At 36.5% G+C, this 22628-nt stretch overlaps 2 protein-coding genes across 3 annotated transcripts; both read right to left on the minus strand.

Annotated features, from left to right (window-relative positions):
- Window positions 1–785: 785 nt before the first annotated feature.
- Window positions 786–11812, minus strand: LOC105170293 (uncharacterized). Of its 2 annotated transcripts, none has more exons than XM_011090991.3 (19): window positions 11480–11812; window positions 9742–9845; window positions 9538–9624; window positions 9271–9346; window positions 9113–9187; window positions 8955–9008; window positions 7623–7682; window positions 7374–7490; window positions 6546–6640; window positions 6268–6473; window positions 5009–5106; window positions 4547–4650; window positions 4229–4394; window positions 3874–3996; window positions 3570–3652; window positions 3065–3203; window positions 2920–2949; window positions 2697–2767; window positions 786–1990 (listed from the first exon to the last, which is right to left on the minus strand). In XM_011090991.3, the coding sequence occupies exons 1-19, from the start codon at window positions 11516–11518 to the stop codon at window positions 1159–1161; spliced, it is 2559 nt and encodes an 852-aa protein (XP_011089293.1). In that variant the 5' UTR covers window positions 11519–11812; the 3' UTR covers window positions 786–1158. The 2 variants fall into 2 exon arrangements, with proteins under 2 accessions (XP_011089293.1, XP_011089292.1); XM_011090990.3 differs by having other exon boundaries at window positions 786–1993.
- Window positions 11813–13939: 2127 nt separating this feature from the next.
- On the minus strand, window positions 13940–21193 carry LOC105170294 (homeobox-leucine zipper protein REVOLUTA). The gene is made up of 18 exons (XM_011090992.3): window positions 19549–21193; window positions 19069–19228; window positions 18549–18634; window positions 18353–18443; window positions 18170–18265; window positions 17961–18074; window positions 17793–17876; window positions 17409–17564; window positions 17254–17328; window positions 16863–16969; window positions 16563–16737; window positions 16115–16300; window positions 15924–16004; window positions 15715–15849; window positions 15158–15492; window positions 14862–14967; window positions 14541–14690; window positions 13940–14401 (listed from the first exon to the last, which is right to left on the minus strand). Exons 1-18 carry the CDS (start codon window positions 19776–19778, stop codon window positions 14252–14254), a joined length of 2517 nt encoding a protein of 838 aa, XP_011089294.1. The 5' UTR covers window positions 19779–21193; the 3' UTR covers window positions 13940–14251.
- Window positions 21194–22628: the final 1435 nt, after the last annotated feature.

Raw genomic sequence — 22628 nt, forward strand, 5'->3', positions numbered from 1 at the left:
ACATGTGCTATTTGTTAAAAACCCTTCAAATGTTAAAAAAGAACATCTTTAAAATTAACAATTTATCAGTTGAGCCACATTCACATTCAAGTCATAGCTCATTTCAACTTATTAATGGTGAAGTACTATTTCACGTACAATGTCCCGATGATCGAATTATTACAAAACACTAACAAAAATGCCACAACAGTATACAACACTCTTGAATACGATGCTTAATGTTAAAGTGGATTATTTTCTTACTTTATCATCAAAGCACTTAAAAATCACTATCCAATTTCAGATAACATTATTATTGTAAAAAGATGCACACACACTGCATGAAACCTGGCCGGACAATCTTTCTTGTAAGAGGGTAAAAGGATCTTTCATCCAAGTGCTTACCCAACAACATCAACACTAGATGTATCGAAATATTTAGCTCCTACAAATCACATCATCCAACTTCAATGCGCGTACATTCATATCCAAATACAGTACTAACCATTCTGATGCATATACCAATAGTGAAAAATTAAATAAATAAATACACAAATGTGATTGAATATTCTTCAAATGCATTATTGTTGCATAGCAAAACTGTTCTCAACTGAAATCTGTAGGCAAACCAAAAGCCCATACCTACGCCTCAAGAAGAGATCTCAATCCAGTACTTCAGCCTCACCTGGATAAGAAACCATGGAACATATTTGGATTTTGAGGTGAATTAGCAGGAAGTGCTCTTGCAATTACAAGATACTTTGTGACAATACAGTTGAATGAATTTCAATACATCTCTAAGAAAATGGGAAACAAAAAATCGAGCATCAGATAATCTCTAATGAGTATGGCATACGTACAATACTTAAAAGAGGTCATAAAAACATCTAAGACCATATTTCATGTTACAATGATGAATCGTTCCTTCTTTGGCGAGTAAGAAAGAAGAAAACAAGAATATTATGAAAGAGAAGGGGAGAACCCGCAGAATCTTTAAAATAAGAGTGGGCAAGTGTGAAATAAATAACCATTGACAACAGCTATGTAGCCTAATGAGACGTGATAAAAATTTAAACAAAAATATATACTGTACATATGATCGCAGCATAAAACCCTGCCAGCAGAATGGGATACTCAGATTTCGCACAGATTGACGTTGAAAATGAGTGATCCCCATACTTATTCCAACACTGCAACCTCCTGATCAACTCTCCAATAGTTAGCATCATTGAATTCCTTCATACCAGCACCACCATCATCTGAATCCTCTTTTTCTGGTTTCTTAGTTATGGTATTCCTTTTCAGCGGCCCAGCTTCCCCAACAATCCCTTCCTTCAAAGCCTGCTCCATAGCCTTCTCAGTGCCCTCCAACTCAACACCCACAAACTCAACATCCTCCTCAAACAACGAGGGCACAACAACACTTTTATGACTTGAATCAGCTTTAGCCGAACCGTCAATGGAACCAGGGGAACTGGATGTTCCATTTGGTATGGAGTCTGCACTTGAAGATATAGTAATGGGAACACTGCTTGCCTCCACCAAATGCACACGATTGTCAGTGCTCTCACTTTGGTCATCAAATGGGTTTATGCTAGATCCACCCACTTGAAATTCTGTTGCCTCTCCCCATGCTACCCACTCAGGTATTGGCCTGTCTCCAAATGGATCATCATTATCTGTTGTCTCAAAATGAAAGAAACCTGAGTCATTAGAGGTGGCAGTCTTCTCATTCTGGACATTTGAGTCAACTCCATTAATAGAGTCATTTGTATTGAATCCATTGAAAGGATTTGCTTCAGAACTTGATGAGCCATTGGTAGAGGTTCTATTTGCAGTCAATTCCTCATCCTCTTCAACCACTACCTCATCATCACTACTGCTGTTACCACCATTTGATTTCCCATTCAACTTAAGATCATCCAGAGGATCAGGCGCAGAGGTGTCCATAGGTGCATTACCACCAACCATGTCATCTTGGAATGCAAACCAGTTGGAATTTGTAAACAAACTGCTGCAAAAAACAATGAACAATGTCATACAATGATATACACCTCCAGGTAGCACTCTGGAAGCCAGTGTTAGAAACGTTCGGGAAGTGTTTATGATACTTTTTGGGTAGGTTCTGAATGACTTCAGGTAAATGAGTATGAGTTTTGGAGAGTTTTGAAGAGTGTACTGGAAAGATGATGTTAGTATTGTTTTTGGAGACGATATAGGAATTGATGAAATTAAGAGACAGAAGTTACAACATATGAAAAATTATGCCTCGATAATGGTTGAAAAATATTAAAATGACTTAGTATATTTAGTTTTATTCTTTTAAGAAGACAAAGGAGATTTATTTGATGTTTAATCATGTCTTAATAGTGGGTGCTCTATAATTTTGTGTACAAATAATATAAAAATAAGGGGTGGATAGGGTCTTCCCTGATTTTGAGCATTTTTGCTACTGGGGGTTTTGGGCTGGTGTAAAATCAGCCAAAACCCTCACTCTCGAACATCATTTTTGGGCCATCTTGAGTCCAAACATAGGGCTTGTTTCTTTCCTCCTTTGCCATCCTCACATTATTTCTTTTTAATCTAATTGTTTACAATTATCCCAGCAAAAACTCCAAAAGTTCTAAGCTACAACACCAATAGACTCCCAGAAAACTGGCTGCTCCATTGTTGCACCTAAAATTATTGAGGTAAGGATAACAACTAACAAGACTTACCTCCCTTGGTCGTCACCCAACCTTAAGGATGAAATTACGACCTCTGCAGATTCATCATCAAAGTAGACATCCTACAATTTCATGTATCAACAGCTCCAAATTACTAAAGAGGAGAGATAATTGCAAAACTTGCTCTACATATTCCTCAGAACTAAGAACTAAAGAGGAGCCCCTAGTTCCAGTGGTTCAAGTAGAGAACTAACAAATTGGATGCGCAAATTACCTCATCATCACGACCAAGAGAGCCATGACCCTGCAACCGAATATGCACATGTAAGTACATTTCCAAGTAATCATGTGTTCACTTTTTGAGAAAGTCATAAAAAGTTGCAATTCAGGTTTTTCTTTTACCACCTGTTGACATTTACCTCAGCATCATCATTATCATATATGCTATATCTAAATGCTTGGCTTAAATTATTTGCCAATGCTGCAACATCATAATCCCTATCATGAACATCTTCCTCATCACTATCTTTGGCTCTGTCTTGCAATGCAGTTGGCCGGCTGCAAATGAGGGGGCAGGAAGAAGTATCATAATCAGAACACTACATTCCAGTAGAGCCCGGAAAGGCTTTTGAATGCAAAGGGACAAAAGGCAGTGCACTAAAAAAGATAAGTCACACAATAGAAACAACTACACACAAGCTAGTCTGCCAAAAATATATCAAAAGTAGATGAATGATGATTCTCCAATCATACTGAAGCTTCTGAACTTAGCCCAATTTTGACTCCTCAATAAAGCATTGAAAATTCTGTCCACATCTACGCATCTAAGTTTGACCACTGGCTATAACATTTTATGGTAAATGGATAACAACCTGCAATTCATGTTCTGTAGTAGCAATTGCAAAAAAAGAGAAAAAGTCATACCCGCAAGCCCATCGATGAACGTTCTCAATCATATTACGCTCCTGTAAGACAGTGGTCTGCCACTCCTTCCACTCACTATTTTCCTGAGAACACGAAAGATACAATAAGCCATGGCTTACAAAACTACAGACAAATTGAGCAACACAAGCATACTTTAATACACTCACAATTTCAGCTTTGATGAGCAACATCACATTTCAAACATTCAGTTTAAAATCATAGTTATAACAGTGAACATCAGTGATATAAGACAGTTCTAAACTTGAAAATGTCTTTGGTCTAAGATAAGTTCTAAAGTAGTCACCTGAAGATGTCTTTGAATGAGGTTATCATTGTTTCCCAACTGAACTAATTTATTTGATATGCGTGTCAAGTGTCCCAAGTATCCTGCCCGAGGAGCATGTCTACCAGAAGCAGGCAAAGTTGGCTGCATTCAATTGAGAAGTCACTATCACGTACAACTTGAAGTCACACTCATGGAAGAATGTTAAAGAAAATAAAAGAGAGGCAGGATGACATGGAGCTGAAAGTTCTTAACTTTCCAGTTCTCACATGCAAGTCTCAACTTCATCTCTCCCCCACAAGGTGGAGAGGAATACAATACGCCACAAAGACAGAGGTCTTCAGACAATCAAAGATAAATTTAAACATTCATTTACCAGATTAAGTTCACCAGAAAGTGCAGGACATTTATCAGCTAGAAGGATTTTGCCAATCAAATTACAATCTAGGAGAAGATGATCAACAATGGCACTATTTTTGCTCTCCAAGCATGAATATATAATGCTCTCCACATGATGATGTAATGCATTATTATACGGATACCTGCACCAGAAAAATAACATCACCAAAAAAAGCATTAGCAGTGTACCTTCTAAGACCAAGTTCCATCAAAAGAAAGGATAAAACTTTATTTTGCTATTGACAGTAGTTATCTGAAAGGCATAAGATAAGAAGCAGTGACATAAAATTCTTACTCAAAAAGGAGATCAAGGACTCTATGAATTGTCCCAGAGCCAACCAGTTCCTTCTCCGCCACCTCGTTGCCAGTTTTTAGCAGCACCGAAAGGAATTCCACAATCTATAATCAGGTCCACATGACACAAAGTGTGACATGACCAATTGAGGATGAAGCAGAAGGTAAAGAACAATTATTTATGTTGCAACAAGCTTCGTGCTTCTTTTCCCCAATTTCAAAGGAAGTGGTAAATGCATCAATTTCAGAAGTTGATTACGATACAAAAATTCAGAAGAGAAATTGGGATAAAGTTCTTTAATTCTTGTAAGGCAGCAATAAATTTTATTTCCTTTCCAGCAACATTGATACATGAGCTCCTACATTCAACTAACTCTTGCACTTAAAGAAATAAAAAAAAAAGACAGCCAAGCATTTTGAGAGTAGTACAAGAACGAAGTAGACCCACAGCATGTTAACTAACCTTTAACCGATGTTTTCCGAGAGGAGGCCTCAATTCACCATATGTTGTGGGTAAAATCTTCTCGTCGGATGAAACATTCAAAAGCATAAGTAACTCTCCTGAACAGAAACACATAGATGCTTATCAATGCAGTTCTTGGAAAATCAGAAACAATAATCACATGTAAATGGTGGCTTCAGCAAATATCTTGCTGGTCGGAAAGTTCAAAACCAGTCCTTCATTCTAAATATGCACCTTCATTGATCATCTTAACAAAAGATGGATTTGACTATCAACTATCTTTGTATTTGCTTCCCCGTCATTAAAGAGAGAGGAAGAGAGAGACAGAAACTACAAAGTATGAATATTTGAAATCCTTTTTACTCCTGTTGTATGACCTGATACAGCCCCACCGTGCAATTCATCTCAGTCCAGTTCCCATTTCCTTATCTCATTTTGAACATGGATATTGGAAATGAGAGAGAGTCTATAGTTACAATAACAAAATGCGAGAGGAATTTATAGGTATGAGCAGAAACATTATTATATAATTTAGGCCCACATAACAAATATCAATAGGTAGGATGATTCAGCTGCCAAATATTTACTGACAAACACAGAAGCTGTGATCCAATATCACTTCCACATCACACACAACAGGAAAATAGGCAGCAAATGGGTGAATCTGAATCAAATTTAGACAGAATCAGAATGGAAATATTAGACCAAATTGAAGAATAAAAGAAATTAACCAATCAAAGCCACCTTATTGATTCCCATTTTTAGACATTTTTTAACTTGCAAGCTTTAGTGGCTGAAAACATCAATTGACTGGAAGAACAGCCGGACAAGTCATTCAATTATATGTATTTTATTATATCCATTAGAATCAACGCACAAATTATATTAGTTTCAACTTTCAAGTGCATGCATTTATATTTTATCAAAATTCCAGACGTGCAAAAGTTATGAATCCAATTTATGGGTCCAGACCATATATTGCATCAGTAAAAGTACCACATGCTGGGATCAAAAAGCTTTCATCCAATAAACACTTGCATCTTGAAAATTCTAAAGAAAAATGTGGTAAACATTGACAATGTGTAAAAATCCAAGAAAGCAGTAATCAAGCTTTTAAAAAGTGAGAAATCTTAAAAATTCACCATTCTCTGAACAGGATGCAGTGGAAAAATGAATCCGCCAAAGATTTAAGTATCTTCCAACTAACACATGCGAGAATAAACATAAGGAATAATTTCAACAAATCTGCAGCTATGTACCTAGTTTCGGAAGCATAGCACCAACAGTATCCGGATTAACATGTAGCGGTGGTTCATATGCATGTTGACTTCTGAAAGAGTACATTACTGATGACGGAATTGATCTTTTTGGATCCAATAAAGAAATACAAACAGAGAGTGAGTGTACAAGGGCAGATTTTGAATGGGAGTCTTCGAGTGCATGACCAAGTACTCTCACCACAAAACTGCATGTTAAAAAATCGAGTAAGTTGACAAATTCATTTCACTTACACTAATATGGGACCCCATTTACAAACCTCGGACTGGAGAGTTTAGTGGCCAGAGGTGATGGTGCATTCCTGGTTATAGCACATAAAGTTTCTGACGCATTAGCATGTACTTCAGGAGGATTCTGGGTGAAGTAGAAAATGATTGTGAGATGGGAGAAGTTTTGTTAACTCAGAATTCAAGCATGTCTTGAGCACCAATCGTTAATAGGAAAATACAGGACAAAAGACCAAATAGATGAAAGCCTAGGCCTTCTAACCCCATACTTTCAATTTTAGAAAACCCCTCTAGGTTATCAGAAGAAGGAATGACACGGTCAAAACCCAGGCCCCAAGAAACAACTTAACACTGACTGACAGAATTATCAGGGGAAAAAAGAAAGACGAAGAGGGAGGCGGGACACAAATTTCCCATCATTAACAGAACAAATGTCGCTGCAATAATTTTCATCTTTCCAAGAAACTGCAAAAATGCACAAAGAACGATACATATGAAGTTTTTCTATCTTTATATTAGTGAAAGAATCAATTGCTGACCTTGTTTACCCAATCGAAACACAATCACTTATCAGCAACATGTCATGTTGACAACCGAAATTGACAATCGAATGAATCAATAAGGAAGACACATGCATTGGCATTTAAACTTTACAGGGAGTTGAGTTGCAGAGATGGGACATTTATAAACATGTAGAGGAGATCACTAGGAAAAACCTAAATCAAAAATGCAGATAGTAGTATCATGCAATTAGTATTGTGATATATACACAGGCCTTCGGACTAGCCATTAAATCTAGACAACTCGACAAATTGGTATGATTCCTAGTTGACAAAACACGTACTTTTATTAGAACTTACCATGGTATTCAGCTTATCCACAATCATTTCTAACAAATTGCTATCAGCCAACCATTGCATCACATCCAAAGAATTGGGGTAGAGATGGTCATCTGAACCTACAAGCCGCACCAACACCTGATAATAAAGAGCTTATGAGACGAGAGGATTACCCACAAGCTAGTAGTAAGCTAAACCAAGTTGATACATGAGGATTTAAAGAAGCAAACAGCTCCAGCCAAAGATAGCAATATAAATATAAGACTTGACCTCCATGATGGATGTGATACCAATCAAATCAACCAGCTGCTTAAAAACATCTTGGTGGGCCTGCAAAGAACCATTATGAGTTAGAAAATAGAATATCATGTCAAAGAAGAATTTCCTTCTCAAAATGAGTAAAGGAAGACAAGCTTGAGAAAACATCATAAGTAGCTGTCTTACAGCTATACCTAGAATGTATGTTTTACATGCCAGTAATATAGCAATATATAAGCCCCTCAAACTTCAAGCTTTCTCAGCTCCAAAATTTTTACAAAGACTGAGCCCTTCAGCACAGCAGGAGATTCCAAACATTATCCAATTCAGATGTGTTTATCCCATGAAAAAACCATAGTAATTTGCTTGAGCACTTTACCATGGAATTAGAAACTTTGAAAACTTTTATTGCTTTGTTCGAATCAAGAAAACAGAGGTAGGACAAAGATGCCACAACTTGCATAGAAATCTTTTTTCCATCTAGCCTTGAGCAAACTCTCTAGAAGGTTAATCTAGAACAGATCTACATATAGACAAGCAAATGTAAATTGCATTTACAGCTAAGATGAAATATAACGCCTATTCACTCAGCAACTGAAAATAAAAGGAATACTAAAGATGCAGAGACAAGCATCTGCGATTATGGTTATTCAAGATTAGAATGACATATAGACCATAAGGCTTAACTTTTGCAATTTCCATTGCAGCAGCACATGGATCCTTCAGAGTGAGAAGGATAAAAAGACAGTAGACAAGACTTGAGCAATAACATAACACAGCAGATAATAAAGAATTCAGAATATTCATTGTCCTGCTACTGATGCCCCAAACCAGAAAAAGGAAGAGTTGGAAAAGAAAAGCAAATGATGAGATGTCAAATTTGCAATGGTTCGATACATGTCCAATTAGCACGCAAAGTGAAAAGCTTTAAGCTACAGTAGGTTCACTTTTTGGTTTACTCTGTTCTTTCCCAAAAAGTGATCCAAACATACCTCACTTTCTCAAATGTATTTCATACTTTCAAACCTCTTTAAAATATTATTAGAAAAATCTAATCGTTACTATACGCATACCTTCTGTGAATAAATACACATATATGTATATATTTATAACATATTTAAATCATTGCATCGATTAAAAATATATATTACATCTTTCAATTTTCAAAGGCTTGAAGAGACACTGCTGACCAATTACAAACGTTTTCCAAAAACAATTGAAACCTATCCAAACATCCATCACAATCCCCAATCCATTCCTCAAAACACCCTCTTCCAAAACAACCTGAATCAGAACACTCTACAAGTGGACCGAAAATAGCATCAAAAGTCTTAGTAAAATCACCTTAACATAATTCATGAGTGGAATAGTCTTCCGCAACATTAGGCATATCACAACCTGCACCATACCAGAAATTTCATCAAAAGAGTTGGTTGTGCTGAAAGTCCAGAATTGAAAAGAGCAGGAAATAATGCATCAGCATATGGAGTAATCAACCCAACCTTACTAAAATACCCAGCCAATAATGCACCATGATGACGGTTTGGCTCCAGAAAAGAGAAGAGTAAATCCATAAGCTGCAAGATGGAGAATATGATTGAACCATCAGCTGAAGTCTCATCAATATATGTTTCTTCAATTGTATAAAGGATGATCTCACCTCCTCCTCCTCCACCAAAGTCTTCAAGATGACATCAATCTCACATGTAAAAATTTCACAGGCAACAAAAGGAAACCTGCACAATGGAACAAAAGTTTGACCACCAAAGAAATCTTTCAAAAGCACCAGACTTAACTGACTTTCTTCTTTTGTCTGATTTTATTTCTTCCTCAAATGAATTCCTAAAATATAATGAGTTTCTAGTAAAACCATGCAAACACTAAATTTGGGAAGGAACTTATTGGATTTAAAGAAACAGGGACATACTTGAAGGTCCTTTTGCTATCTGCATCCTCAGGGGGGTCGTCTATAATATAATGCAGCAGCTGCTCAACCTGAGCTCTGTCTCTCAAACTGAAACCAAGGAACTTTAAACATTAGAAGCGGCATGTATAATTAATGAGCTCCAAAGAAAGGGGAACCTGAATATAATTTTTTTATAGCATAAATCAGGTCAAAGGAAGGCCATACAAATTAATCAGGCGACTGTTTAATGCTTTGCATTCTTGAATTATCTCTTCTTCATCCAAAAGCTCTTCCAATGTAAAAGTTTCTTTGTCCAGCACAGCCTCAACCTAAAGCCAGAATACACATTTATCAGAACATTACTTAGTGCAGAGAAGGACGGAAGCAGATAGCAGGTAGCAGAAAGAAGTCAGAGGAGCATAATTGAGGTAGTAGTGTACTAGCACACAAGTCAATTCTATATGTTCGGCTGGTCTTACCCTAGAGTTTTAAGCTTGACTTTTTATCTTTCAAGCTAATCAGTTGAGAACTTGAGATCCTGACACACTTAATCTATAGAGCCATCTTCTTGTTACTTTTGTAATTAAGCCATGACCGACAGGCTTATAAGTTTAATTAGATGAATTTAAGTAACAATTAATCTTGATTAGCTTATCTAATGCGAAGTTACTAGAGAGGCTCACATATTCAGACTCGAACACTAAGAAACGAGAACCGCTTGTTCTACAACTTAAACATTAAGCTACAAACTCATGTAACAAGGATGCTTGGGCACATAATGACCCAAAAAGGTTCTGTCAAGAACGTGAATGTCATTCCTACGTAAATAGTATCTATCATGCTAGCCTGCTAACAAATTCAGGCCTGCTCTGTTCTAGGTTATGAATTCAATTTCCGTTCATTTGGTCAACATGGTCATTTGATGTCATTTTCTCATTTTACAAAAATATCAACAAGGAGATACTGTGATCTCACATGCTTTACAGCAATTACCAAGTTTACTAATGAACATTTACTAATTTTCTTCTTTATTAATTTTATAAAATCTTATAGTAATATATACTTAAAAATGTTTTCCAACAGTTCATTTTTATTAATTGAATTTTACAAGTCTTTTATACTTTACATGGCAAACTTTATTTCCACCCAGAAGTAGTGATTATCATGAATCCAGTATTTGGGCCTAGTGATACATAGCCACCGCGACCAGGCCAGGTTTGACAACTCTAACAAGTGATCTGAAAAGCCAGACTTAACTTCAAACATATCACAACCAATTTGAGTTAAATGGTTCATTCATTTTATAGGCATGTCCCACCCACTAAAGCCAAGAACAAATCTTACTCTCTTTCTCTCTCTCTCAATTTAAAACCTGAAACATCAAGGCAACAAACCATTCAATCATAAAGGAAGAGAGACCAAGAGCTTAAACAGATTATCAAGATGGAGAGGCAGACATCAACAAGGTCAGAAAAAGGCGTGCCTGACTGGTACTACAATTCCATGATTTCGCGAATAGAAGAACAATGCAAAAGATAATAGATCTAGAATATTTTATCCTTTTCTTCTCTTTGCGTTTCCTTAACTAACAGGCAGATGGAGAAACGAACATCTGGAAGTTGAACTTCGTACTAATTAAATTACAAGCAATCATTGGAGAGTTTAATCAATTGCCAAAAACGCGGGAAAATAATAGCTCAGCACCAGCAAAAATCTAACGTGCCTCAGTTCCCTGAATCCACATGCAATACTCAGCACATTCATTGATTGGAAATGTGGAGCAAAAGATAAAAAACATCATCGCCATTTTCAATGTTGAAAAGTGAATGAACCTCAACTTAAGCTTCTAATAAGGAAATTCCATCGCAATACCACTTCACAAAATCACACTTTAACACTTAAAAATTTACAACCCCGACAAAATAAGATATCACAATATAAAACATTGTATCTGTTGACTTACAGGAGACGAGGCAGACAGAGCTGTGAGCTTCCAGAACATATCGTCCCTGCGAGCGTATACAGATACAGAGCGCGTGTATCTAACGGCAAAGACCAGCAGTGAAGGGAGCTGAACAGATCCGTAAACCCTAAATTCGAATCAAGATAGGAGGATAGATGATATGGCTGGGAATTCAAACGAGGGCTTTGGAAGAATTTGGAGCGAAAGAGGAGCTGTGGAGAAGGAAAAACCCTAATTTTTGAAGATCGAAAGAGGACCGGGCAGCCGCAAAGATTGAGCGCGGCCAGGGAGTTTTATTTTTCTTTCAATTTTATTACTATTATTGTTGTTTTAATTTGTTGTATCTGATGGGGGGGGAGGTATAGCGCTACTCATGTTTGCATGTATGTATGTATGTATGCATGCATGTATGTATGTATGTATTGCATGCATGAATCATAAGGTTATAACAATAAACATGATGTATGTGTATGTATGTATGTTTAAAAGGAGTAGTTTCTATTTGTGCAACCTTACATCATTTATGTTTGAAATTTTGAATGGTAATGTGATGAGAACAATTGCATAATTCAAAATTCTTTGTTTGAATATCATAAGGAAACATTCTAACAATGTCTATAATTTTATTACTTTGTAGATTTATTTTAATTATCGATGAGTTGTGAACAATTCATAATTTAGAAGTAATATGACTGCAAAAAAAGAAGAAAAATAAAATTATAAAAAACATATAATAGTGATATAAATAAGAAAAAAAAAACATGAGAAAACATATTTTTTCTAATTGTAAATTAGATACATAGTTACATATAAATATTACAATTTATTGGTATATAAGTAATTTGATGTTGTTAGAGTTTAATACATCCGATTGTGGAAAAATATTTACAAAAAATATGAGTTTTTTAAAGTCAGTTGTGTATTATTAATATGAAAAATAAGCGTATAAGTATTTAAAAAATAAAATTTACATAAACTAATTCATACAATGATCAAATATTATAGCACAACAGCCAAAATACAGATGTAAAGTTGTTATGTATTTTATGCAGTATAGATATCAAGACTGAAGCATAATTCAAACAAGATAATTCGCATTAACCAAATCATCCATACATGGATTGCTTTTGTAGCATGAATTTTGATACAATTATTACAATCTCAAACAACTCATGATATATGATGCAAGTTCTATGCCCATAGTGGCATCCCATGATTGATTTCAAATTTGTGCGATGTGATGTGATGTGATGTGAAGTGAAGTGAAGCAGTCATATGAGCATACATAGATGAGGGATGGTGCATGCAAGATGAGAGGGGCGGGTGCAGTAGGAAGGGGGAATTGTATTATTTATCTTTTTAAAATTTCCAGGTTTGTCCTCGTACAGTTCAGAAAATGTCGATCTGGTCACGTGGTTGTCTTTTTGAAATTGGAAAGGTCGGAGTGCCCACCCCACCACATCCCTCCCTCCTCAATCAATCTTTACTTTCCATTAATAATTAATTTCTTATTTTCTTTTCTTTTTTTTTTTGGGGGGTTGAAATCAATAATAAATAATAATGTTTGCTTAGAGCACTAATTATAATTACATTTTTTTAATTAGCAAGAGATTAAGTGGGGAATTTTTTTGAGTTTAGACACTAATAATGGGAAAGCTGGCTAATATTGTCTACTTTTTGTATGAGGTTGAAGGCTTGTATAAAAAGTATGAGTGGAGCGGTTAATTGGGAACATTTGTTATATGAGTAGAACTGTTAAATAAATCAATTTATTTAATATTTAATTAAAATCGATCAATATAAAAAATTATTTAAATTTAATTTGTTAAACTTAACAAAACAAACATGAACAAAAAATTTCATGCCATAAACTTTCAAATTGACTTGAACTCATTTTAATTAGTCAAAAATAATATAATATATTTAAAAGTTATCAAATTTTAATTGAACTCCATTAATGTTTAATCAAGTTAAAATTTATTCAATTAGATTAATAATTAAATCAAATTTAGAACATAAGGTCTAAAGATAGATAATAATTCTAATAAATTTGAATAATGATGAATTCAACTTTTGGACAACTTATTCTCAAGTAACCATATGCCCTTAACATTTATGAAAATATTCCCCAATCATATAACTTATGGTAAATTACTATTATCTATCCTAATATTTAACAAATTTACAAGCATTTCATCGCTATTGGAAAAATTACAATAATCTCCTCAATAAAAAATAGTTCCGTGGCTCCTAAACAATAAAATATACTGATTTTTTAATAAAATAAAACAAATACTTAAAAATATAAAAAATATTGAAGATGGATAGAATAAATAATCAAAAGAAAATATTAGTCCATAAAAACATTTTAAAAGCATATAAAATTATAATTTATAATTTATAATTTAAAATGTTTTTTTGATCAATTCACAACAAAAATGAATAAAACATAATAAAAGCTAATAGAATAAGTTCGTTGTTAAACCAATGCAGAAGCAACAAGACAACTTTCACTGAATGGTAGTTTTAGAAAATGAAATAGATTGCTGATTCTGAAGTGAAGAACTTCTTGCATAGATTGTGAAGGTTTCGACAGCAGCATGTACATAGGAGGATCGAAAATCTCAAAAGCACCAAAAGAATTAGATTGGATCAACGAAAGATGCAGACATGGGAAACCTACTAGCTTCTTCCTCCAAACCCTTCACCGACGATAATAAACGACCACCTTTTCCAAGAAGACAACTCTCCTCAATTCACACGAGCATCCATTTACACAAAGGACCAGTTCACAAAGGAGAAAGCTAAGCAGTGGACTGTCGTTTCTTCTCCTGCGAAAACTTTCCACACGATGGCTTGTTCGTATGAGACGTGCCTTCCCATTGTCGACATGCAGATGCCGCCAGGCAAGTGAGTGAATCCCTGCAAAAACATGTAAAAGGATGTCGGGTGGATTGTATTATGTTGAGGTGAACAGTGGAAGCCGATTCAGTTGCATGAATCAAACTCCAGAACTGAGAATTTGGACGAAGATGGGGTCTTGCAGCCAATTTAAACAAACCTGTTGCATGATCTTGGCGAATTCCGAGAACAAAGCCTTGTGTCCAGCGTCGTCGAATATCTTCTCTAAAGTGATGTCTTGCAAAGCAACTAGCGTAGTCTCCAGCATGTCCAGCCCAGCCTGGTTCGCAAATGTGAAAACAGGGACATCCTGGTGAACCAAAAGAATAAGAACGAGAGACATTGAACGAAAACCAACACTCACTGATAGTGCAAGATTTCAATTATTGGCACAGATATTTTAGTTACAAGTAGCATCCAGCCAGAAGTAGTTGAACAACACAAGAGAAAGAGGAAATGAGCGACTGGGAGCTGCGTATACCTTCAATGAGCAGCATAAAACGGCATCTTGGTGATGCCAAAGTGTTTTCAACACTGCTTCACTACTCGAAGCATCAGACCTAAGCAACTCGGCTCCAGTATGGTAGCTGCAATCAATAGAAAATCAGTCTTAAAACACAAACATGCTTGTGTGTACGCGTGGTGGAATGGGATTACAGGAACTACAAAGCAACAGCCCTTGAAAAAGACAGGATGCTTGTTGACGGAGTCGGTCAAGGTTTTATTGCGGCAGAGGTGTCAATTTCAGAGTTGTCAAGACTGCATAAGTCATATTACCTATAGCTTTGGCAGATCCAATGGGCGAGGGTCAGAGCTTCAGGAGAAGCTGGAGAAAGTTTTGAACCAACCGTAGGGCTCAATCCCGATGGAGATATGGCCATCGCGACCCTCTGCACAGAGGAAATCACACTGCGAACATATTGGCGGGCCATCGTAGCTACATTTTCCTGTAAATTATTCTCAAATGGGAACTGGAAGGCAATAGTCAGTATCGATCGTGCACTGCAAGATGCTGCCGCATTTTTTCCGTTATTGCTCGTCGCAGGACCAACTTCCAGGCTTGACGTCAAATCTAGTGTTTTATGTGAAGTCAAGGAGTCCTGGAAATCACCCTGCAATTTAACATAATCAGCTATCCAGCGCAGAGATTATCAGCCACCAAAAAAAAAAAGGGAAAGATGGTTAAATTTTCATTGCATATATCTGCATTTTCATTTTTCCTTTTCACTCCATATGATTTCTTACATCCTCAACAAGAGATAAATCAGAGCAATAAACCTGAGTCATTCAATTGAAAATGAAATAAAAAATGAATGGAGATGTAGTAACTCAACTGGCTTTGAGTCGAGTGGAATTAAACGAAAACCAGAAGGCAGCAACTGCGCATCATCTGGAAACATCTCATCGATTGGTGCAAAAATGAGCTCGGAACAGGCCCCGACTGCATTTTCATCAATTCCACTGCACATCTGCAGAACAGGGATTAGTTGAAATTTTCACATAAAAGAAGATTGAATAGTCTATTCACAATCCATCATGTTACCTGTAGAAGATGAATGTCCCTCGACATAAAAGCATCTTCATGACTGAGTGAGTGTCCTTCCAACCGAATAACTTCAAGCATCTGAAGAATGCAAATAAGTTCAAAATAAGGAGGTTATGTATGTCAACAGTCATATGCAAAAGCTCGGTATTCCATAAGCTCTAAACAAGTCTACCATAGAAAGCACATACCTCTTCATGTTCAATCGTGTGACCCAGTGGCATGATAATTTGGCTTCCTGTAAATCTAGTAGGCCTCATTCCGGGATATGCGTACGTGTTTTTCAAAGCTGCGGCAGCATAGGCATCAACATTGAAGTCTGCCCACTCCGATCGGTGCTCCCTTAGAAAGCGAACCAGCACTGCTGGCGGAACGTTCTGGCCAGAAATAGCAACATTTAGGGGCATAGGTTAGTAAATCAAAGCCCACAGTCATACTTAAGCAATGTATTGATAATTAAAAGATATATGGCTAGTGGCTACTGGTGAAGCATTCAATCAGCAAGTTGTGATGGAGAGAGTTAAAATGAAACAAAATGTGGATCAGTTTGAAGTAAGCAACAATATGACAAATAAATTCTTGGCGAAAAATTGCTAAAAGTAATGCTGTTTTATTAGATACTTAGAGCAACAAGAGCACCTGAATCAGCATAGATGCTTTTGCACAGAGAACACCTCCGAGCACCGATAGAGTATCTGAACTAGCAGTCACGCTCTTAGCTGAATTGATGGCGACTACTACATCTTCAGCTCCATCGCAGTTCAATATTGACCATCCATCATCATTGAACCCGTTAATAGCATCATTAAAGCCCCTGCTTAGTAGGAAGACTAGATTATCAACAATCCCAACATTTTAATATGATTTGTCATGTGTAAGATGGAATAAATTGCATCTCATACACAGTGGATAAAAGTGAAAAATATATAAGCAGATCACCTGCTTAACCTCTGGCTAAAAGTCCGAAGAACAGCTGGCTGCCTGCCAAGACCATATACTACCTCACCACTCGTCTCCTGGGCTATCTGCCGGATATATTTTAGTGCCTGTCAAGTTTTGATGTAAGATTAATTTAACCATATAATAACCTTGCAAGGAACAAATGGACCTTCATGCCATGGGGCCAGGTAAAATAAGATAATATATAAAATAAACCATTCTTCAATCAAAGATCAACTGCTCAATGGCTAAATCTTAATATGAATCAAATATAAACTATCATAGGACAGGACTTCATGTCAGCTCATCGAGCAACCAAATTCCAGTGCCAAAATCAGTAGTCACTCGCATATGAAGCATATAACAATAACAATACAAATATTACACTCACAGCAATAGTCGTTTTCTGTGCCACGACTTTTGAAGATTCATAAAGTGGCCGTAGCACCTCCGGCACGCTCCATGCCTGGATGATGGAGTGAAACATTAATCATGTTTAAAGCTGGTCTAAGAAATTTAAAGCAGCTCAGTGAACACGGGTATCACCTCCAGATTAAGGTGATCTACAATGTGAATGATGGACCCGCCACCCTCATATGGCCGGATCAAATATCCTGATGGAAGCATTTCAGCTCTCACAAACTGCAAAGCAGCAGCTGCTTTCGGGCCAGCTCCGGTACCAGAAAGCGACCTCTCGCATACCTATATCAATGGAAAATTGAGAAATATTTAAATATCTCATTCACACATCAAATGGAGAACAAATCTCAAAGAAGTATCCTGAAGTAGCTTATTATTTCAATAGCAAGTAGCATTGAGTGCGTAAAAACTGGCTTGAAAATATGAATTTAGTACATTCAATGCTACACTTGTCAAAGAAAAATCATTACTCGAACACAAAAAGAACTGCTGATTCAAAGTTACGCATACCACAAGACTGCCATTTTCCAAGGTCGTCGTGTATCTCAAAGTCCAAAAATCACGAGCAGGAGCCAAAGTAGTTGGGGCATATGTCTGAAAGCAAATACAGATTATTGAATTCTGCAACATTGCAACATTAACATGGAACAAACAAATGAATATGACAACCCCCTTGACCTGTGTATACAACAGTTCGATTGTTCCTCCATTTCCGGCAGGAAACATAGTGAAAACCTCAAGGCTCCGACAGTCACGGAACCAAGATGAACGATCTTTAAGGATCTCTGCAATCTGTAAAAGTTGAAAACCTCAGATCAGATATAATGTTTGGCACACAATAAATATAGCAGCCAAAGTCGAGGAAAAATTGGAAATGACTGCTTTACCTTTGAAGGTTCTAAACTTACAAGACCGCAGGCTCGAGCTGCCACTCCACTACAACTTTGTGAAATGGCAAAGATCCCAACCGAACCCGGACCAGGCTGACAACAAATTAAAGTTTGCTTCAGTTTTAGAGTTGAAAGGGCCGCATCATTGATTGCAAGCGAATTCCATTATAAATGCCATACCTTCATCCCAGGCATCTGGACCCAATCGACAGCAGTTCCTGTAGCCTTGGAAAGGAACTCTGCCAAGGTCTCCTCCGCAATTGAGAGGAGTCTACCAAAGGCAAAACACATGAAATGGAAAACATTAGTTGAATGGCTGCTCTCTTGGCGCTTCTAAATATGCAAGAAAACAAGAAAAACTGAGTTGATCAAGTACCCAGCAGGGTTATTAGCATCTCTGAGAGAATGTTGAGGGGTAGTGACCGCTGACTCACAACTTGCATCATTGGTAGGAGCAGCTGCCTGCAGAAAATTCCAAGGAAAGAATTAACATTTTGAAAGCTACAGGAGATGAGAAAGACACATCAAGAACTACAACAATCAAATGCCATAAAAATTAAGTACAGTGTCCCGCCCGGACAGCAAAAATATAGCAATTATGTAACAGCAATGGAAGTTAAACTTTAAAGCAACCAAAGGATAAAGGAAAAAAAGCAAGAGTAGACACAATTTAAGAATCAAGAAAGCAAAATGTTCTCTGGCTTCCACTGAATCTTTGGTTTCCAAATAAACCTAATCTTTTGCTGAAATGACAGTCCATAACATTAATAGATCGCATCAGCATCTTTCTAAAGAACAAGTCCCGCCACTTTTATTCAAAGGAAAATCACGCAGAAGATGATAGTAGAACAATCAGAATAATAAAAGTGAAAAGGCAGAGAAGCAAAATTACATACAGTGTGTAGCTGTTGTCGCATGTACCCATTCTCGCATACCAGCTGCGACACCTGCTTCTGGAGACGATCATTTTCCTCCATCAGTAGCTTGTTCATAGCAGTCAATTTTCTGTTCACACTCTGCAGTCTGGTAGATTCTTTCCGCTGCTTCTCTCGACACCTACATTTTTATAGAAAGAATTTAATTTACACCCTATAACCAACAACAAATAAGTTCCAATACTCCATTCAGCTACAAGACCTGAAATTCAAGCTCACTAAGGATTCCAAGATTCTTAAAATTAGCCAACTCTAGATCAATCTATCAGTTGCATTAGAATGAATTCATTTCCTCAAACCACCAAATGCAGAAATATTTGACAAAATGCACAAGAATCAAAAGCCCATAAATAAAAACCGAAAAAAGAAAAGGTCCAAAAGTCATCATTTTCAGAAAAGAAAGAACAAAATAGTCCAAGCAGATACAATTTTTACCCATACCTGCGGTTTTGGAACCATACTTTGATCTGTTTAGGCTCAATGTTTGAAAGAATAGGGCATTCCCGGATCAACTGCTGCCGGCGCAAAGAGCTGGGTTTGGGGCACTCAGCATACACCCTCTCCAAGGCCTCCACCTGCTCCGCCGTGTACCGGACATACTTTCCGGCATCAAGATGCTTGCTAATGCTCCCACTGCTACTCTCCCTGTGCTGCTGTACCACCATAGCCATTCTCCCTGAACTACAAGAAATACTGAAGCCCCTTCAAAGAAAATCAAACAAACACCCCGCCAATACTGTGTATTCTTGAATACACTGAACTGCTCTTTTATGACTCCCACCAGAGAGCTGACAGAGATTCTCTGAAGCCCGAGTTAAATTGTTCTTACTTCGGATATTGTTTTATTTTAATAATAATAATAATCTTCCTAGTGATCTCAGAAGGATAAGATGAACGATCTTGATTGAGGGAGAAGATTCTTGGGCCTTTAGATGGCTGAGAAACACACTTCTACCACTTACCTTATAAAAAAAGGTAACAGCCAAAATAGCTCAACGAAAGCTAAGCAGCCTTGTATGCATAAATCATATGCAAACTGACAAAATTATAGGTCTGTTTTTTTTCCTTCTTTCTCTCTTTTCCCACACAAGAAACCACCCTTGAGTACCACTTGGAAGAGAAGCAGTAAACCCCTCCTTTGAATTATTATAATTATTCACGCTAAAAAGCTCCAAACTTTCACCTAATGGAAGGTGAAATCAACCACGCAAAACTCCTGATTTTCACAGAAAGCAACAAAATTCATCCCTTTTTTGGCACTGGATTACTGTGGAATTTCCCAGCTTTTTTGCCTTGCCATACAGTAAGTTACCAGATACACTCAACTTTTAGCCTGCCCTCAATACTTGAAGAAGCTTGCTGCAGCTGGTGCCTAATGTTCTCGCAGATTCTCTGTGCTTCGCCCTTAAATACCGAAAAGAAACCGAATTTCAACAAAAGGGTCTCCAAGAATTACACAAGTGGAAGACGAGAACAGCCTAAAACTTTTTTTTTTATTTTTTTAAAAAAAAGGGCTCTCAAAGCACTACTAGAAGAGAGAGAACATATGAAAGAGGAGGCTCTCTCTCTATTTACTTCTCTCTCCAAAAAAAAAAAACGAAGAAGAAGAGAGCCAGTTGGTTCTCAAGGCACCTAAGGGGTCTTTAAACATCCGCAAGAGTTAAAAAGAAAAGAAGAGAATGAGACTGTGGACATGTCAAGAATCGGTTTTCTATGTCGTCCCAGTAAAAAACAGAAACCCACAATGAACACAGAGAAATAGATGGATCTCAAAAGATATACTAGAATCAGTGTGTATTATTTCTGTAATAGTGATGGGAGAAGCGCCTATTATACAGAAGAGAGAGAAAGAGAGAGGGAGATGGTGGTGGTGGTAAGCTCGGAAATCGAAAATGGCAGAAGTGTTTTTATTTTATGGTGCTGTGGTGTTGGCTGCTGCTGCTGCTGCTGCTGCTGCTGTTACTGTGCACACAGTGCTGCCGCCTGCCACCTCTGGGAATTCTAATTCTTTCTCCTCCCAACTTTTTTCTTTTTTATTAGACCACACAACACAACCCCAACCCGTTGTTAATCCAAAAGAAAAAGGGGTGAAATCAAAATGAATTGTTGATTGTTGCAGTGTGGGAATTTGTTGAAAAGACGTTTGTTTTAGACCCCACAGAAGCAAGATTAGATTAGATTTTCCCCTGATTGTCTCTGCCTTAAATGCTTTTGTCAAATCACACCATTACCATATTCACCCACCACTCCATACTCTACAAAATCCTTCTCTACTACTGCTCTGCACTTTCAAATCACGCCAAGAAGATGATGGATGGATGGGATGTTGTTAATGTTCAATCAGGATTACAATTAACTACTTCTTCAAATATTCATTCACGTACTTTTTAATCATCCTTCGCTTCTTTGATGCCTGTTTTTGTTCCCTTCCATTTGACAGTCTTTCTCTATGCTTTCATTTCCAATTGTTGTTCGATTACTCATTAGATTTTGTTAAAATACTGATAGATAAAGAATCGGCCCGAAAAATATATTACAAATGACTTGGTTTAATTTTTTAAATAAAATCTATAATTATTATTATTATTAATTAAAATAAATTGATTACAATCATTAGATGTCGAATATAAATATCTAATAAACCATTAGAATAACCTACTATTCAGTAGAAACAATATCCCACATACGAAGCCCATGACCTTTAACGTCATTGAGACCCTTGCCAACTAAGTTAGGCTTCATTGGCATATTACAAATGACTTCTTGATATTTATCATAATTATATTAACTCCTCTTATTTAAAATTTATAAATACCCTTTAGTGTTATCAGTTGTTTAATAAATATTCCTTGTGACATCTTATTATAGGGGTATTTATTAAATATTAATTACTTTCAACCTCAAAAGGTATTTATTAAACGTTCTTTTATTTTAGGAACACTTATACTTTTTAAAATAATAAATTTTTTTTATAATTATGACCAATCTTATAAACTTTTATGGTAAAATTTACCATATAGATATGTGTGTGTGTGATTGCTTGAATTGAGAGAGTCAGATTATGTTTTTGTATTTTTGTAAGAGTAAACATGCAATTAATCCATCGTTCAGTATATATCCTACTCCATCTTGCGTGAGTTAGGTGACATATATAGAGAACACAATATTAAAGCCGCAATTATCAGAAATCAGGATACTCTAAGTTTGACTCGTTTGTTACAAACTTAGGTACAATTATGCACTAAAAAGAAAATTAATATAAAATAATTTAGGTACAAGCATGTAAAACTTTAGTTGCCTGAAATCAGATTTTGTTTCTAGTTTAGTGTTTATTTTTCAATCAGCATTATTCGACATTTCATGATGTTAATTTTTTTTTGTATAAAAATAAAATAAATAATTACATTTGCGCTCCTCCTCGATCTGTAGTTTATTTATATAAGTATCTATATTTTTTAAATAAATACATATTTACGTACCAGAGACATCAACACTATTTATATAAATCACTCATATTTTTT

This window comes from Sesamum indicum, linkage group LG9 (genome assembly GCF_026168435.1).
Source record: "Sesamum indicum cultivar Baizhima isolate 11 linkage group LG9, ASM2616843v1, whole genome shotgun sequence".
In the NCBI taxonomy this organism is placed as follows: domain Eukaryota; kingdom Viridiplantae; phylum Streptophyta; class Magnoliopsida; order Lamiales; family Pedaliaceae; genus Sesamum; species Sesamum indicum.